This window comes from Cyrtonyx montezumae, unplaced genomic scaffold (genome assembly GCF_038088225.1).
Source record: "Cyrtonyx montezumae isolate F1298 unplaced genomic scaffold, pur_monq_1.0 scaffold_15, whole genome shotgun sequence".
Taxonomy (NCBI): Eukaryota; Metazoa; Chordata; class Aves; order Galliformes; family Odontophoridae; genus Cyrtonyx; species Cyrtonyx montezumae.
In genome coordinates this window covers 9,821,983-9,841,174 of record NW_027071881.1, presented here as the reverse complement: position 1 = coordinate 9,841,174, position 19,192 = coordinate 9,821,983, and the positions used below count along the sequence as shown (strand labels likewise).

The 19,192-nt window shown below is 56.9% G+C and overlaps 1 protein-coding gene across 4 annotated transcripts in view; it reads right to left on the bottom strand.

Moving 5' to 3' along the window:
* Positions 1-19,192, bottom strand: part of RAP1GAP2 (RAP1 GTPase activating protein 2) — a 43,942-nt gene that overhangs the window by 8,789 nt on the left and 15,961 nt on the right. For all 4 annotated transcript variants that reach the window (XM_065732096.1, XM_065732097.1, XM_065732098.1 and 1 more), the window contains 5 exons: positions 4,507-4,591; positions 967-1,002; positions 821-865; positions 444-476; positions 21-230 (listed from right to left, as the gene is read on the bottom strand). In XM_065732096.1, coding sequence (XP_065588168.1) covers positions 21-230; positions 444-476; positions 821-865; positions 967-1,002; positions 4,507-4,591 — 409 coding nt within the window. The remainder of the gene's footprint in view (positions 1-20; positions 231-443; positions 477-820; positions 866-966; positions 1,003-4,506; positions 4,592-19,192) is intronic.

Sequence of the window (19,192 nt, the reverse complement as noted above, 5' to 3'; positions counted from 1 at the left end):
CTTGCCCTCCTCACACCCACCTTCCCCAGGAAGTGCTTTCTGTAGGCTCTGGCCTCTCCTTTGCACTCCAGCTTGTACCCGAAGGGGCTGGGGCTGAAGTTCTCCTCCTCCTCCTCGCAGACGCTGCTGTCGGAGGAGGTGGGCGTGCCGAGGTTCTCTGGGTCCTCGATCCAGTACCCCCCAAACTGGGGCAGGATGACCAGCGGGTAGGGGCTGCCCTTCTCCAGGATCTGGGGAGGGACGGGGTGACGGGCAGCATGGGGCCGCCCCACAGCTCGGGGCAGATCCCGCCCCTCTGCAGCGCCCTTCTCCTGCGCAGGGAGCGGGTTTGGCACTGCGGAGCTGGGCAGGAGCACGGTGCCCCGCAGCTCCTGATGGAGACAGACCCCTGCACACTTCTGGAGAGGCACTGCCCCGAGGGCACTGCAGCACACAGCACCTACCTCATCGATGCTGGGGTACGGGATGTAGTCCTCCTGCAAAAGGAATCACAGCACTGCTCAGGACTGAATGCTCCCCAGGTTCGTCCCCCAGCCCGAGTCCATCTCCGCGCTCCGAGCACTGACGCTGGGTGCAGCCCCAGCTCTGCCCTGCTCTGCCACGCAGCGAGGGGCACTGCTTTGGACACAAAGCTGGATTAGGGATTTACATGCACTGCTCCCTTATCTTTGAATTCAATCAACGCCTTGCTTTTAGATAACCCCTAAATCCCTTTCAGTCCTTTAAGCAACTGCCTTTGACTACACACATTAAAGCCCCAAATTCTGCAATAACAGGGAGAGCTTGGAAAGATCCACGCAAGAAATAAAGTCCAACAGACCTTGTGTTTTTGGCTTCCAGATTTCTGATCTTCAAGTTTTGGTGCCTGTTTGGAACAAAGTGAACAGATTGCAGAAGGCAGAAGCTGCCACCACGCAGATGCCACTGGGACATCCCGCACCAGCACCGCCCCGCCCCGCAGCTCACCTGCATTTTCTCCAACATTTCGAAGAATTCTGCAGACTGAAAAAGAAAAGAGAATGGCTCTGTCCAAGTGGGCACCAGCAGCTGCCAACATGGGCATCGATGGGAGCGGGGCAGCTCACCATCCCGCAGCCCTGGGCTGAGAAGGAGCTGGGACATGGGTGGCACAGTCACCCTGCACAGCCCCTCCTGCTCCCACATACGAGCAAATAAATCATCCAGCATCCTCCAGCTGTCAATCCTGGGGCACTCCCACTAAAGCAATACGTGACTTTGCCAGGGCTGTGATGAAGGGCTTCTCTCTCCCCTGCCTTATCCTCCCCCACCCACAGCCCTTAATCCGTGTTTGCTGCAGGACGGCCGTGGCACCGCCGCTCTCAGCAGTGACTGCAGAAGGGCAGCACAGGATGCAGATGGGCTCACAGCACTGAGCCAAAGAGCACAGCATCACAGGACATCTGGGCAGCCCTCAAACCAACTGAATTTTCCAAAAGACAGAAAAGAGAGAAAAATCAGAGGGGGGATGAAGAAATGAAAATCAGACCAAGACCAAAGGAGCCTCACCAGAGTCTTCTCATGGCCATCATCCACTCCTCCCCACACCGACAGCCAGGACCCGCACAGCCCACGTCCCTGCCCTTAGACTATGCCCCTTCTTTATCACTGCACCTGCAGCAGGAAAATCCTGGGCTTTTTCCTAGCTTCGAAAGAGCTCTGTGCCCAAAGGCTTTGCCTCATTTTAAGCTCCTTTCAGGTTCCTGCTTATCTCCGGGTGTCTGCAATAGACACACGCTCTCCAAGACAATTACAATAGCTGTCACCCCACCGGCAGCAGCCAGGGCAGACAGGCAAAGCAGCAGAGCAGAGCAGAGCAGACCCACCTTCCCAAGTGAGCTGCAGGAGAACACGTGAACACACATTTAAAAAAGCAGAGAGCAGTCCGTAGCCATTAGGAATCTGTGCAGACTTGAAGCCAAGCTTTAGCAGGCCGCAAATATTTTGGTAAATATAGTTAGGACAATTATACCTTTGTGCTGCTCAGTCAGAAGCAGCGTCACCTGCAGTGGTTCAGCCACCAGTTTGTCCTTACTGAGCTGAGTCACACAGCACGGCTGCTCCTGGCAGCACTGACTGCAGCTGCTTTCCAAATGCAACCAAAGGCACTGCCAGCACAGAAAGCCATTCCCTTCCACGCAGGCAGGACAGACCTGTCCCAGAGCTTGTAGTAATGACCTCAGAAATGCAAAATATCCAAGGCAAAAATAGTACCGTTGTTGTTTTCTTCCTAAGGTCACATGTCCATACTCCCTCACAACTAACAGCATTCTCCTGACAGCAAAGAGATCTCAGCATCACCTCCCAGCGTCCCAGCACACAGCACTGCGTTTGCTCCTCTCCACCGGCATCAGATCTGCCCCCACTGGTGGAGCAGGGGCTGCTGAGCATGCAGCAGGAGTCCAACGCAGGACGAGGACCGACTCGGAGCAGGAGCAGCACAGCCACGAAGCGCCCACGTTGGAGGTTTCCAAAGAAAACGATGCCCAGAAAGAAAACCGCACCAAGAGCATGCAGCTGAGGGCCGTGCACCCAGGGGTGCCCCCTGCCAACCTCTGCCCCGCGGCCCCCACGCGTGGCACTCACCAGCAGCCCCCGCAGGAAATCCATCCTCGGCCCCGCACCGCCACGGCACTGACCCAGGGCCAGGAGGGACAGCATCCCACAACACCTCCACCTCCCCTGGTTAATGTTTCCCCAGGGGAGGCATGGCAGGGCTGCTGCTTTGTTATTTAAAAGGGTGGCTCCGCGGGAAGCGCCCCAAACAGGTTGGGCAGGAAGCGGGTGGCAGTTTGCGCGTGGCTCAGGGAGGTTTCCCCACTGTGTACATCAGAGGTGGCACACGGGGAGCTGAGCAAGGGGGGAGAGGGGGCCGGTCCAGCGAGCACAGCCCCATCTCACACACACACATCCGGACAGAGTGGCAGAGACCTCGTGCCCGTCCACTGCCACGTGGTCGCTGTCACTTCCACGGGCAGGTCCGAGCGCTGCCCCTGCAGCCTGCCTTCATCCCGGCAGCTCCCTGCACAAGGTCGGTCAGGAAGCCATGCCAGGGGCCCGGCTCTGGCCGTGCCGCGCTGTGCCCACCCGTCCCCCGGCTGGAAGTGCCTGGCACGGCTGTGGGCAGAGGAGAGGTGGCTGCAGGGCTGTGCCTGTGCTGGCTGTCCCTGCCTGCACACACTGCTCTGCCGTTGCGTTTCCAGGGCAGCCCAGGAGCACACAGATGGCTTTGCCCCGTGTCCGCTCAGCTCTACACACTTCTGGCTCTGTGTGCCGCTCCGTTCCTGCACAGCGATGCCCATTACAAGTGCCAGACGAATCCCTCCTGCCAAGGGCTGGTGGGAAGCAAGCGTCACCATGGAGTTACACCAGTAAAAAAGTATTTTTTCCTTTTTAGCTTGCCTCCTTCAAGGAATTTGAGTTACAACAGGAAACACTTTTTTGCTGGCATAGCTTGCATGCTCTTAGAAGGAGTTTGTACAGCTGAATTAGCAATGTGCTGTGCAGCAGGAAGCTGGTGCATCCAGCAAGCAGCCTGTGCCCAGAATTAAGCAGAAAGCACAGAGTGCACACAGGGATGAACCTCCTCACACGGTGCAGCTCAGCTGTGAGCTCCTGGCTGAGAGCTGCTGCGAGGCAGGGAGGAGGCGGCGAGCTGCTCCGGGCAGGACTCACTGCCAGCTCCGTGCAGCGTCCCACCCCCACATCCCCTGCCATCCACCAGTGTGCTCTGCCAGCACTCTCCTGCTGTGTGCACCCAGGCCACCAACAAAATGAGCCAGAACTTGAGAAACCTCACTAATAAACTTCTCCAGCTCAATTCTCTCCAAGCCCCCCTGCTCTGAATAACCATTTAACCAAGTTCTCAGCTGTCTTGTAAGCTCCTCTTCGATCTCATCCTCGCCAGTTTAATGAGTAATTTCCCGGGTGGCAACATATCAAATGCTTTGCAGCTACCCAGGGAGAAGAGCTGCCATTTCCTTTGTCTGGAAGCTCCACTCCCGCACTAATTGCTCGGGTTACCCCGATGAGAGCGGAGGAGCCGCGGGCCTTGAAGGGGCGAGTTAGGGTTAGGGTTAGGGTCAGGGTTAGGGTTAGGGTCAGGGTTAGGATTGGTTAGGGTTAGGGTTAGGGTTAGGGTTAGGGTTAGGGTTAGGGTCAGGGTTAGGGTCAGGGTCAGGGTCAGGGCGCTGGGGCAGCAGCAGCGGGCTGTGCACCCGCCTGGCACCGCCGCTCAGCATTGCGTAACGCGGCAGTCGGCGCCCGCTGGCACGCGCCCCGCGCTGTCGCTGATGGTGTCTGAACACGATGCCGGCTGCTCTCCAGAAACCACCTACTCTGCTCCGCTCGGAACGGCCCGGCTGCTCCAGGCGCTGCGTTGGAAGTGCCGCCCCACGCCGGCTCCGTTTCCAAAAGCAGCACCCGGACCGGACCGCATGCCCACGTCCCACAGCCCCGCGGTGCTCGGCCCCCCAGAGCCGCACTCACCTTCATGGTGGGGGGTGCAGTGAGCGGAGGGGACAGCGGCCGCTCCGGGAGGGTCACATCCGCACCGCTCAGCAGCTCCTGCTTCCTGCAAAACAGAAGAGCTGCCGTCAGCAACCGCTGCGCCCAGGGGGGGCACAGGGCAGCAGGGGCAGAGAGAAGGAACAGCGGTGACTGGTCGCCTTTCGTCGAACTGCCCTCGTGTCTCAGCACCGCGGCCCCACGGAGCTCAGCACCGCAGTGCTGCATGAACTCAGGCTCCTCCAGAGTGGGCTTTGGCAAGGGACCACAGGGAGCCCCACGGCACAGCGGTGCTGGCACGGTGCTCTGGGGCGTGCTCATGGGGAAAGCAGAGGAGAAAGAGCTGAACCTGCCGAGCAATGCAACCCCACACCGCCCTCAGCCTTGAAAAGCTGCACCCAAAGCCCTCCACTGATGGTCTGATACAAACACACTGTGCCTTTAAAAAAAAAACCCTTTCCAGGCATACAATCAAACCGTCACACGCAGCAGTACTGCCAGATGCTACTCCGGGAGTCAGAAAATCTGAGATTTAATTTTGTTTCCTCTCGTTCCTGCCAGGTTAGTCCTGCAGAAACGGGGCCAAAATGTCCAACTGTTTATCACGCAGTAACGAGGTTTGCTCCCATGGCAGCCCGCCTAGGATGGCACCGCACAGCATGAGGCAGTGCACAGAAGGCCACAAAACGATGCACACCAGGGCCCCTCCAGACTGCAGACAACACCGGGACATCAGCACAGCCTCTTTCTACAAACTGCCCAGAGCCCGCCCTGCACGAGCCTCACTTTGCTCCCAGCACAGAGCTGCAGGGGCACACCCCATGGCACATCCCTGCAGCACATCCCCGTGGTGCATCCCTGTGCCAGCTGGGCACACCGCGAGGCAAAGGGCCGCGGTGCAGAGGTGTCCCTGCAAGGGCAGGCTGAGGCAGGGCCTGACCAGCTGCACGCTGCTCCTCCTGCCTTCCTGCTCCTGTTTACAATTGCTTCTGCTAACAGACGTCTCCTGGTCGTGATGGACTTTGACTCCATCTGTTGAGACACACACATGTACGCACTCACACACCCGGCTCAGCGTGTAGGACAGAGCGGTGCGGGGCTCCTGCCCGGCCCCCAGCCCTCATCCAGGCACAGAGCAGAGCCAAGGGGCTGCAGCTCAGCGCTGCGAGCAGGGGGAAGGGCTGACAGGACACAGATCAATGGTTCCCTGTAGTTAACAACCATGGAATGGGAAGTCACGGACTCCAATTGCCCACGGAGCCAGCAGTGGGTTACTGTAGGGTTAATGCAGGGCTCAGACCCCAGCCCATAGCCTCCACCCACAGCCAACACCCAAGAAATGAATGGAAATGCTGTGAAACTGCATATGGGCAACAGCAGAAGCCACGCATCGGCCGCCCGTGTCGGCCACTGAGTTCCCTCCCTTCCTGCTCCCCACGAACTCGCAGCTCCACCGCTGAGAAGGTGCCCAGATGGCAATTTGTTCTTTGCCCTACAACTACCTGGGGCACCACAGGCAGCCAGGCCTGGAGGCCAGCACCTGTCCTTGCTCTCTTCCTTTCAGCCCTCAGTCTGGCTGACTGCACCCATCTGCAGAGTGGCCTGAAAGGCACAGACCTCCAACGATGAAAGTTATGGGGATGCATACAAATAATTCGATTTGATCTGGGATTTGTAACAGGTTGCCATAGCATCGCCTTCTAAGTATTACAAAATCACTCACACAACTTAACAACGTGTTCTGCTATCACATGTCGATTGCTTCTTTGGGGCCAAACTGCTGGAGCTGTCCTTGCACATCGGGGCGAGCACATCAAGCGTGCTCACACCACAGTGACACTCAGCACCGAGCGGTGATTCAGTCCTCTGTCAGCACTGGGGTCAAGGGCCACCAGCCCGACTCCCAGCAGTCTGCCCTCGTGGGATGACAAATGATTTGGGGGAAGGTCAGCATGTCTCCACCTGCACAAGGCCCCAGGCAACTCACAGCACAGCACAGCACAGCACAGCCCGCTCACGGCTGCAGTGGGGCAATCTTCAGTGGGGGGAGGGGGGATGGAGACTGGGCCACCCCTCCCTGCACCCTGCAGTGCTGGGGCAAGCCAGGCATGGCTGAGGCTTCCCGGAAAGCAGTGCAGACATCACTTTGGTAATGCTATTTCTTCATTTTCCTCATTAGGCAAATTAAGAAAGAAGGCAAAAAAAGAATCAGAATCCTACATACTTAGTAAATCTAATTAAGGAAATACCTTAATGCAGTTACCAGGCCCAGCCGCAGGGTTTTCCGAAGGGGAGTGGGAACCAACGCACGGGGGCTGCCCAGCACTGCCCCATTCTGAGCACCGGGAACCCACAAAGCAGTGAGGATGTGTGGAGGCATCCTCTGATCCTCAGAGCACTTCTGGTCACATCCCAGGAGCACCTACAGATTCAGGTCCTGAACCCAGCAGGTCCTGCTGGTGTGCTGGGACACTGCTGAACTGTGCTAATTGTGCCCGGCAGCAGAGCAGCACCGCCGCACTGCAGGAGCACTGTGACCATCAGGAGCATGGACAGGAGGTCCCACACCAGCTGCCCTGCTAACAGCAGCCCACAGCACCGTCCCAGTACCACGTACACAGCCTGGGGTGAGAGCTGCCCCAGTGCCCCGTGCCAGCCTGGGACAACGCCAGAATTCCAACATCATCACAGCAGGGATGGGTTTGTTTGCCTTTAAGAGACCATTTTGGGGGATCTTTGTGGCCACTTCCACCACCAACCACATCACTCCCCCACCCCTGGCTGTGCCATCCCAGCTCCAGCAGGCAGTCGGGCACCGCGATGCTCTCACCCACCAATCCTGCAACATCCCAGGGCTTCTCTGGGCACGGGCTGAGCTGGGACCAAGCCACAGCCCCTGCAAGGCATGGCACGGCCCTGCGGACACAAGCAAGGACACAGGCACCCTGCACAGAGCTCTCAGCTGCACCTTTCCTCTCATCTTCTCACTGTAACATCTAACAAAAGGCTTCAGCATGCATTCTGCCTTTTTGTTTGTTCGTCTGATTTCCCAGGCAGGCTCTAACCTGACAGTGCACTGATACAAACTGCGCGTGGGAAGGGGAGATGTCAACATATTATGTGACGCCGCGGTGCTCTGCAGCGAGCAGTCACTGCTGCCTTTTGTTAAAGCACTGTGTCAATTAAGTGCTCGGAGCATCACAGGTTACTTATGCCTTCGCTTAATTCTGCTGACGAAACCTGGCCCGTGGAGGTGTTAATCCCTTGCAGCACACCCATCTGCAACAAGTTCAGCTGTCGGGATGCTTTATCCTTGAGAAGGACAGTAAAGATGTTCTGTAAATTAACAGCCTCTATTTTTGGAGCTGTCGTTTTTTGCCCTTGATGGGCCTCACCTTGCCAGCTGCTCCCTCTCTCATTTATTTAACATCCAGTGCCCAGCATCTGAAGTTTGCCCAGAGGCCGAGTCCTCATCCGCACTGCCATGGCCCCACGGCCACTCCTGGGCTCATCCAGGTGGGGCAGCACTGCCCCTGCACGGCCCCATGTGCTGAGGGATGGCCATGGGCACACACCACAGGGCTGCCTGGATCCAGCCCCAGCTCTGCAGGTGCACCACAGCTCAGGCAGGAGCAGGCAGAGCCCCGGCAGTGCAACATTTCCCCAGTAACCCGATTTACCTTGGTTATTTATTGCTTTTTTGCACCAAAGAGCAAAAGTCAGCAAAGAAAGAGAACAATATTTTCTGGTCTAGATTGTTTGCAATAAATTCTGTGCTTCCAGACTACCAGCCTGCATCTGCACACAGAGCTGCTCTGACTGCACAGCGTTCACAAGCAAGGAACCAAAGCCCTGCTCAGAGCAAGGTGACATTTCACTGCAACAGAGTTTAGCTTTAATTACTCTCCTGCACCACCAGTAAGTGTAGTTGGAGCAGTTCAGGACATCCCGCGCTCACACAGGCATTGCTGCTGTGCCATTCCAGGAGGGCATGGCACACTCAGTGCCCACCCACCCCACTCCTGCTGCTGCCTGCAGCTGGATGGCAGCTGGAGCCCTTCCAGCCCGCCAAGGACTTCCCACTTGGTCTTGTAGGAGAGTACAGCTAGCTCTGCAAATAATGCTGGAAAGCGATTTTTATCGCTCGCAGATTTTGTTCCCTGGTCTCAATTCCAGGAGCAGAGAGGAAGCAGTGATTTCCAGCAGCATTTGGATAAATCAGCCAAGGGACTCATGGACCGTTTAATACCAGAAGGACCGTCTGATCCGATTCCTGAAAAAACACGAGCCAAGGAACCTTGGGCAGCTGCTTCTGAACTGATTCAATAATTTGCAAATTAAACAGAACAGCTTCCAGAAACCAGAGCCTCCAACCGCATGCAGAGCAGCACCGAGCAGAGGGATGCTGCCCCTGTCTGCCACCTGGGCCGTGGGGCAGGGGAGCAGGAGTGCTTCTAAAGGTAGAGAGGGACCAAAAACCCATGGGCTGCCTTAATGAGCACAATCCCTGACCCCACTGAAACAAATGGGAACGTTTACATTGACACTGGCAGTGCAAAGATTTCACCTCCAATGACTTGAGCAAGGGTGCAGGCTGCCTGCCTCAGCCCGAGCAGGACAGGCACGGACCCACGGAGTGCCTGGGAGCAAGGTGAGCATCGTCCTGCTCCTGCGACAGGAGCCTGCCAAAGTCCATTTGTTGTGCTGCACTTTGCTGGTTGCTAATAAGACAGGGACGTGGGCCACCAGGGACTCTGCAGCTGCCACCCATCCTGCCAGACTTGCATATGGCTCATGGAAAGCAAAATTCAATTGCAAATGCAGAACAAAGCCTGAATGTAGGAGGAAAAAAAGAAAATAGGAGCAGGTGGAGGAACAGAGTCCCTTTTGACTACACCGCTAACAGTCCTTTCCTTTTCCTGCAGATTATGTCACTTTGATGGCCCTGGCAGCTTGCATAAGATGAAGCAGCCACAGTAAAGCACTGCTCGAGTTCTCACTATCGCTCCCATGAAGGCTCCGCAGAGCACGGCAGACAGGAGAAAAAATTCCTCAGGGTCTGGTGCTCCCCTTGAGGTGTCTGTACGGCCCTCGATGTGCTGAGTAACCCACACAGCTGGAGCAGCACTGGGAGGGCTCTGCTCAGTGTGATGGGGAACAAAATCAGGGAATTCATGCTCTCATTCCGGGCGGATTCCACAAGAGTTTGGAGGCAGTTTTTTTTTCTCAGCCTTCAGGTGTCATTCTGAGCTCATTCACAGAAATCCCCATGGGAAGGAGTCTCGTTGGGAGCTTTGATGCTCTACCTAAACCCCAGCAAAGGAGAAACCATCCCAGAGCAGCAGCAGCAGCAGCACAACCTATGCAGAAAGCCCACCCTCAAGATATCAAAGCACCCCTGAAATCCTGAAATCCTGCAATCCTGAAATCCTGCAATCCTGCTGCCCAGAGCACCCAGAACGCAGTGCACTGCGACCCAGAGCTTTGGGGTGAGGGCAGGAGGAGCTCCCGGGGTTGGTGTGCTGGCTTGTGTAGTTACAGCAGATACTCCGAATAATCAGTTCTTCATTCATACGTTTTTGTTTTTAAAAAAAAAATCACAATTTCAATTACAACACAAAGGGGAAACCATCCGTCTGCAGCAGAGCCCGTGCTGCTCCACCCGGGAGCGGAGGTATGCACACCACGGGGATAAGGATGCATATTTCAGACTATTTTTAACAACAAAGTTGCCAGAGCAGCACAGTCCTGGAGGAGAGAACTGCCTGACCGAGACCGCACAAATAAATCGGAGCGTGGAGAGGCTCTGAAGCGAGCAGCAGTCGGCACTGATAAGTGCGGGGTGCGGGAGCCGCGGGGCCGGCGCGCAGCGGACTGCAAAGGGACCGTTTCCTCCGTACACAAAGTTGAGCACAAAGTACAATCCGTGACTTCAGTCAACGAAAGATGGAACCGTTTGTCAGCTGTTCCCCGGCGAGGAGGGGAAGCTGTTCGCTGAGTTAAAGCAGCTCCACGAGCACCGGACGCGGTCCTTAATGTTCTCACGGCAAAGGACGGGGCTGGGGGTCGGGCTCACCCCGCGCAGCAGCGCACGCTGCCGACCCCGGCCGCTCCCCCCATCCCCCCGCCCCGCGCCGGGGGGACCCCCACCCGCCGGTACCGACCCGGCACCGCCGCAGCGCCGGCCCGGAGCGGGAGCTCGTGCTTCCCAGCGGCGAGGACGGATTTCTTTTTAACCCTTCAAGAAAGAGAGAAGAGAAGGAACGGACTCGCGCTCTACCTTTTCTCCTTGTTCTGCCTCCTGGACTTGTGCAGCAGCCCGATGAGCACCACGGCCGCGCGGATGCCGGCCCGCCGGGAGTGCATCCTGCCGGCATCCGCCCGGGACATCGCCGCGCTGCGGCCCCGCGCCCGCCCGGCCCCAGCGCGGCCCCGGCACCTGCGGCGGCGGCGCGCCCGCGTTCCTCGCGCGTCCCCGCGCGCTCCCGCCCGCCGCGCCGCCCCTGCGCGCACGGCCGCGGCCGCTGGGAACGGCTGCGGGAGGGGCTCCGGGACCGCCGCGCACCGCTCCGCTTCATTCCTCTTTTCCCCTCTCGTGAGAGCACACGCGCACCCACGGCAGCGCAGAAGGGCGAGCGGGGCTCGTGGGGTTCGTGGGGTTCGCGGGGTCCTGAGGGCACCGCGCTGCGCTCCCTCGGCTCCGCTGCTGTCACGCCGCGGTTCCCACGAGAGCCCCCGCACGGCGGATTCTCGGTGCTTATGGGGACTGCAGCCCCTCCACACCCGAACAGTGGGAAGCATTTCTTCCTGTCTTGCAACCGTTTCCTTCTGCTTTTGGCAGGCGTTGCAAAACCCCTCCCACGCGGGACGGCCCGAGGCTGCTCCACGCCGGGCTGCGGCGGTGCCACTGCCGGGGACCGAGGTCCCAACGTCCCCACGCCCCCACCCGCCGCAGGAGCCGGAGCAGCGCGAGCCCCTTAAGCGGGAGTTTGCTCCTGGCAGCACACACTTCATTAAGTAAACTGACAGTGATTTCCTCCACGAGCTCAGCGCCCTTCCCTGGATGTCGATGTTGCCATGGCTACAGAATGGCCGGATCCCCCCCCCAGTTTCTCTGCGCCCCCAATGCCCACAGAAACACGGAGGGGCCGCACTGTGAGTTGGAAGGGGCCCTTAAAGACCATCGGGTCCCACTGCCAAAAAAGTCACTGCAGCACACGAGCACAGAGCTCCACACTTCCCCAGGACGAAGAACAGCTCTCAAAGCTCCAGGACACGGTAGTGCCTCCCCAGGACAACAGCAGACGGTGCCAAACTGCTCAGGTGGGCACGAGGATGCAAGCAGGCAGGAGGAAATCGTTAACCATTAACTCTGGGTGCTGCCCTCACCCTCACTGACCCACACTGCAAAATCTAATAAAGTTTTGGTCGGACCAGCACGCAGCGTGCTCCGGTGGAAGCACTTGGCTGCTGGCTTCACCAGCCTGACAAATTTCTGAGGCACAGCACACAAAACAAAACCAGAGCCCGCTTCAATGCCAAACGGTATCAGCCCTGCAGCACCTCGTTAGCTTCCATTTAATGGAGGGGGAGGGGTTTTAATTTTAAACCTTTTACCTCTCGCATTAAACAAGAGGCTTCGGATCTCACTGAGCCTCTCTTTGTCTCTGGAGACGTCTTCCACCGTCTCTCCTCCCTCTTCCAGACAAGTTAAGTATTAATCTGCTCTTGTTTTATGCTGAAGTGGCTTGGTATTGATTTTTAAAGATGTTCAATTCTCTCATATTTGGAAATAGAGAATCCCTTTCAGCAGACACACTCAGCCGTATTCTCGTCTCCACTCAAACACTGCAAACAAGTCTTTGCCATAATCAATGTCTTCTGGACTTCATTTGCACCAGATCTATAATTCCTAGCAGGAGGGCGGGCAGGTAGGGCCGTGCTCAGCTCCCCAGGGATGCTGCAGGGCAGAGCAGCTCCGAGCAGGGCCAGCCCCAATGGGACCGTCCCCAGAGCTGCTCCTGCACGGGGCAGAGCCGCTGAGCGTGCTCGGGTGTCCTTGTGAGCACGGCAGGAGCAGCGTTCACTGTGCAGGAGGGTTTTAGAAGGAGGTGGACAGTGAGAGGGTGCGTGGGACCTCCAGGCTCCGCTTCGGCTCCGGCCCATTCCCCATTGCATTCCACCTCCACGGGGGCCCCGAGCTGGGGGTGCCACCCCCAGGGCTCCTCCGAAGCTCTGTCCTTCCCCAGAGCTGCAGCGTTACCTCCGCAGTGCCCAAATCACCCCCGAGCTGAGCAGCTGCTGCTGCCGTATGAAGAAATCGCTCTCTCTAGAATTGCCTGGACGATTTTGCTTCGGAGAAAACAGTTTTTGCAGTGAACTACAAAACCGAGTCCCGAGGGGCTCAGGAGAACTCGTTTCAGGTCGGAACAATTGCACACTATGATTAATAAATCACCTGGGCAGACGGATCCTTTGTGCAGTGCTTGGCATTTTCTCCTGGACACTCTGCCAAGAAAGACGGATCTGAAAACGCCACTCTGTGCCACACCAAGCCTTCGCCCCCCGCGTTGTAGAATCCCCCCCAATCAAGCGATATGAATGAAAATTATTATCGAATACTGAAAATCGAGGGGTTGGCTCTGGCTTTTGTGTTGGTACGTCAGCGAGCCCGAGCTGCTCGCTGCTGCCCAGGGCACAGCCCGGCCCCACACCCCACCACGACACAGCCAGGGAACCACCGCACAGAACAGGCACTGCCACGGCTCTGCCCACCCCAGGGGAGGGAGGCAGGAGACAGCAGCACAGAGCACCGGCAGAAACACGGCCGGTTTCCTGCAGGAGCAGCCACATCCCTGTGCTCCTGGCATGGGGAGAAAAGGATTTTGGAGCTTGCAAATGAAGAAGGTGATTACAGCATTTAAAAATGTGCTGCAGGATGAGGATAGGAGTACATCCAGTTTTAAGCATCACGAGAAACGGAGCTTTAGATTATGTTACATCCAGTCCCAAGTAATCTGATTAGAGCTTTATGTTATGGCTTCAGTCAGAAAGACAGAGGAAAAATCGAGGCAGCACGAGGCAGATGAAGCTTTTCCCTTTGGATGAAACATCCCTCAGCCCCAGGAGCTGACAGCCTCCAGAGCATCAACTCCAGCACTGCTGCATCATTAGGAGCAGCAAAAGGTGACTTTGAGAAAGCTTAATCACATTTCAAATTACAGATGGTTACAGAGAACCCACCAAGGAGACGAAGAAACTTCCAACCTGCTTCTGCTCTGGGCACAGTCCCTGCTGCTCTGGATCAACATCCTCTTCAAACAACATACACATGTCCTTACACGAGGCCAAGGTCACAGAAGATCAGGGCTCGCTGCAGCAGCCGCAGACTGGCTGTGTACTCGATGCAGATCCCGTCTGTAAATGCACAGCTCTGGGATCTGCAGAGTGGTCCAGGGGGCAGCAGAGCCCCCCTGCATGGGGAGCGGGCTCAGGCCGCCACTTCCCATCAGCGGGGGGACAATCTGCCCCCGCCAGAGCTCAGACACAGCCCAGGAGCAGGTGAGGGTCTCGGCCTCAGCACAGACCACTGATGGAGCCCAAGGGCAATGGGGAGGGGTCTGCATGCAGCACAGTGTGTGTGGGCAGCAGGTGCACAGAAGTGCTGCAAGCAGAGTCTGCACGGCTCCTTGGTGGCAGGGCGGAGGCTGCTGCGCCCGCACCCAGCTCACTGCCTTCTCCATACGGAGAGATTTAATAAGAGCAGAAAACTCAATTCAATTGTTTTCTTGATAGAAGGTCATTTGGTTAGCAGCCAGCAAACAAAGCGAGGAGGGAGGGGCAGTGCTCCCTGCTCTCCACTGCCCGCCCATGGAGGTGAGCATCCCACGGCCCACGGCTGCAGGAAACGTGGGACAGACAGACTGGGTCTGGTTACCCCACACGGTGCAGGATGAGGGCTGAGTGCCTCCGGCAGCCCCAGCACCAACAAAGACAGCTCAGCGTTCCACTGCGCTCACACAGCAGCGAGCAAGCAAAGCAGGGACCCGTGTGACCCTGCCCTGCCATGGCACCCAGTACTGGCACAACGGGGACAAGGTGTGCGCCCGAGCAGCCGCACCGAGCCCACTGCTGACCTCCTGCCCACCCCAGCACAGCGCGGCCCGCGCTGCTCCATCTCCGCAGCACAATTATCAGCCTGCCCAGGAAACAAACAGGGAAAGCAATTAAAGCTGCAGTGAAAGAGCAAAAATTCATTACAAACAGACGACCTCTCGTCTCGCAGGGAAGCCAAAGTGCAGGTGGATATCAGTACCCATTAAAAATGGAACAGGTCCCCCGTGAGAGCGGCAGCACTGTTTGCAGATCGACAGAAGCCGAGATAAGCTGTGCTGCTGGGGAGCAGCAGATGGGCATATAGCAGCACTAGGGCACACACCTGTCAGTGGGCATGGGGGCAGTGCACAGCCACGCCAGCAGCACCCCCAGGGGCACACACAGCCCCCTCATGTCCTGGAGAGGAGAGTTCAGGAGCACCTTAAGCTTCAGCGAGAGACAGAAACACCACTCCATTAACCCCAGTGGTGCAAATTGCTCCTCCCTGGGAACCCGGACCTTCAGCCCTGCTCGAACTGTTGTCTGCATTTCTGCTGCACAGAAAAGAGCCCAATGAGTGCCTGTGCTGCTCAGTGCAATCAGCTGTTTGCTGCTGCTTGCAAACAGACCCCTGCTCCTGCAAACCACGTAGCCATTAATGCATGGTGGTGCAGGAGCTGCAGCAGCTCTGCCTTGCACTGCCCCTCTATGCTCTGCAGTGCCCAGAGCACAGTGCAGAGCAGCTCGTTACTGCAGCATGCAGAGGATCAGCAGCACCACACCACTGCTGCCACATCCACATAGTTAATGCGACTTTAAAACCCACCTGGAGCAGCTGTGTCTGCTGGAGCACTCAGACTGAGACCCTCAGAACTGCAGGAAAGCGGCAGCTGAGGGGGGGCTGCACGGGGCGGGCACCATGGAGCCCTGTCAGGTGCCTTTCTGCCACGTGAAATGAGCCCTCTCCTCTTGTGTCACCATGTATCACAACAGCAAGCAGAATGCAAGCTATACCCGTGTCAGCACGGTGATAATAAACGATTTTGTACTATCACCTTGGAGCAAACTTAAAGCACAAAGGGCAGAAAGGGAATTCACAGTGTGGCTATTTGTTTGAGCAGTGCAGTCTGTTCAAAGCGTGGTGCGGGGCCGTGCGATGCCCGCAGCATCCTCCGCCCTTTGCCATCAGCTGCCCGGTGCTAGCAGAGGTGCGCAGTGCTGACCTGGCAGACATCTCCTGTGGGGTGAGAGCTGTGCCCACTGCTCCAGTGGCAGCCACAAGATGCCCAGCCACGACAGGGTCATGAATCACAGGAGGATTATCTACATTACACTCATGGCTTGCAAAGAAACCTTGCAGATGGAGCGAGGCCAAACAGAGAGGGCAGAACCCTTCACCCCAACTGCTGCAGCAACACCCCCAGACCCAGCAGCTGAGGGACAGATGGGAGCACTCCGTTCTCCGTCTTCAGCACAAAGTCATCGCTGGTAGCCCAGGGGCTCAGACAGCTGCAACTGCTCTTACGGGAGGAGATCTGCAGATAACTATCTATGTATCTACAGATACCTATCTCAAATTTCTGTGTGTCCACTGGTTCTCATGGGCTTCAGCAGCCACCCAACAGACACAGCTCTGCTGGGAAGCTCTCAGCCTGCCCCTGGGCAGCACACACATCACAGAAGGAGTGTGCCGTGGTTCCCAGCCCCACCACAGCTTGCAGTGCCAACCAGCACACAACACATCCAGGCTGTTCAGAGGGTGCAGAAACAGCAGCACGGGGAGAGGAAGCAAAGTGCTGCAGGCCAGGGAGGGGAGCAGAGGCAGAGAGGAGATAAGATCGGGGTGCAGCACTGGGGACCATGGCTGAGCCCCGGGGCAGCTCCAGCCCGGCCCACATTGGCTTGGTGGAACATGGCACAGAGCTGCCATGCCAATGGCAGCAGCACAATTAAATGGAAATCATATGCCTGATAACTTGGGGTATTTTTTGCTATGAATCAAGGCTTTCTGAAGGAACAAGTTTTCAAGATTTCAGCATTAAATTAAATTAGATCAAATCAGAAGAGGAAATAAGTCTTTACAGTAGGAGCAGTTCCTTTGAAATTCACTAGCAAATCAGTGAGCTAAATGCCATCATCTATCATTAACATCATTAATAAAGCCAGACTCAGGATGTGCAGCAAACCAACCCCAGCGAAGCACCCGGTGCTCCTGGAGCCAGCAGCAGGACAAGCACCGTCCTGCAGCCGTCCTGCAGCCTGGCCCCATGAGCCATGGCAGGCTGGGGCAGCTCCTCCTCCCCAGGACCCGGAGGACCCACAGCCCTGCTCCACCCCACCCTGCTGGCACCGGTGTGCATGGCAGTGTCCCAGCACCGAGGGGACGTGGCACTCCGAGCAGTGCTCCTCTGCCCACCCAGGGACCCAGCAGCTCCCTTCCTGCCTCCCTCTGACACCTTGTTTGATGCACAGGAGGGAAAAGGCGTAATTTGTGGAGCTAAAACACGGCTATTATCTCAGTGACACATCCCCACAATAGGGAGTGCGCTCAAGTCAATCACGCTCAGAAATGGGTTTCTATTGTTCTGCAGCCTTTCTCTTGCCTCTCGCTCTCGATTTAAAGATACAAAGTACGGCAGGTAGTGTTGGCAAATGGGCATTCCCTTCATTCAGCACCTCATGCTGCACAGCCTGACCAAGAGGGAGCAGGGCCAGGCAGCCCAGCACGGCCATGGGCAGGAGCTGCTGCAGGAGTGTGAGCAGCACCGCTGCTCTGAGCAATGCTGCTCCCTGTTCACAAGGGGGAGAGAGAGCAGGACTGCCATGCTCCATTTCTCAGCCCTGAATGCTGCCAGGGAGAGGACAACGCAGTCCCCCTACTTCTCCTGCCTGGCAGCAAACCTCCCCGTCTTCTGTTTAACATGCAAATGTAGAGCAGAGCCTTCAGTTCCTGCAGCTGCACTGATTGCTGGAGCTCTGCTGAAGACCCAATGGGAGCTGTTCCCCACTCTCACACCCCGTTTAACCGGGGCTGCTCATTATTATCAGGATGTCACCGAGTCACAAAATCCGCATTATCCCAGAGAAAAGAACACCGAGCACAGCTTTCCAAATTGGAGAGGATTAGCAGCGAATTGCTTGTGTGAGGAAGGAGCTGTCATGGTCCCTGGTGCGTGACATCAGTAACATTTGAGAGGAATCAGAGAGGACCGTGTCTGAGAGAAGTCACCTTTGAGTCTTCAGAGAGATTTCAGAGTACAGCCCCAACCCACACACGCACCCATCAAGCCCCCCCATCTCCCAGGTAGGAGCCCGAGATGCTTCAGCCTTTTAAAATCAGCTTTACTGACATGAGGTTCTCAGCTGATCTCTGCCTGCCATTTGCTAACCAGCACAATGCTGCACATTATGAGCCCCTCTGGAAATAAAGCTCCGGAGATGGAGAGCCCATTTCCAGGCACGCTGGCTGCAGTGCTGGGCCAGGACCCAGCCCAGTGCAAGAAGCAACAACCATGGGAGCAGCATAGCAATGAATCAAACCATCACTGGGAACCAGCCATGGGCTCCAGCACAGCACCTGCACTCCCACACCCCATGCTGCCATGCCCCTCCACAGGTACTGCTCCTGAACCACACCATCACCCCGCAGCATCATCACCCCGCAGCATCACCCCCTGAGCCAGGCACTGCCCACAGCCCCAGCACTGCACAGTGCAGTGGGTGGGGAGGGCCCCCCCGCCCAGGGAGCACCAGGGAGCACACAGTCCCCACAGAACACCCTGTGCTTGTGCAAACCAGGACACGCAGGAGCACACATCCGTGGCCAGATGGTGCCTTTATCAGTCCAGCCATTAAGCATCCCTCCCCCCGTTACAACAATATTTGCTTTTGGAGGGCTGATATTCTTTCAGGTGGCCTCCTTCTGACGGTCTGCAAACAGCTCCTGTTTTGACAAAGCATAAATATAGCAGGAGGAAAGAAATATACAAACCAACACAGTTTATTGCTCCTGAAGCAGAGCTAAAAATAGCCCCACGTGGCTGCTGAGTCCTCTGGGCAGATGTAATTGTGGATAATCTGGCTTTAAACATGTGAAAGCTGTTCTGATAGGAGTGACAGCGTTTCAACACACGGGATTCAGCAGCGCACAGCAGCAGCACACAGCACAGCGCCGTGCACGTCTCCTGGAAGCAGCGCGCACATCACGGGATCGCAGCTGACTCCTCCACATCACAGCTTGGGATTCTGCATTAATAAACTCCCAAATATCTATGGCAAGCCACCGAGGGGAAAGAGTCTAACAAAAACCAAGCCAAGTCCTGAGAGCATCAGTGGGGCTCTGCTGGGTTCCCCCAAAGAGGCTCTGCCCCCAACATTTGATGTAAGCTAAAGCTTACCGGGCAGAACGGCTGAAACACTCCCCGGTCCTTAGGGCACGCAGCAACCCCCTCTCTGGGAACAGCTCCTCCATCCCATGCAGCTCTGAGATGCTCTGAGGATTGCTGCAGGGCACGGGGCTGGGTGGCTCCGGAGGAGGCAGCAGTGATAACCGCCCTTCCTGGAAACAGCGAGC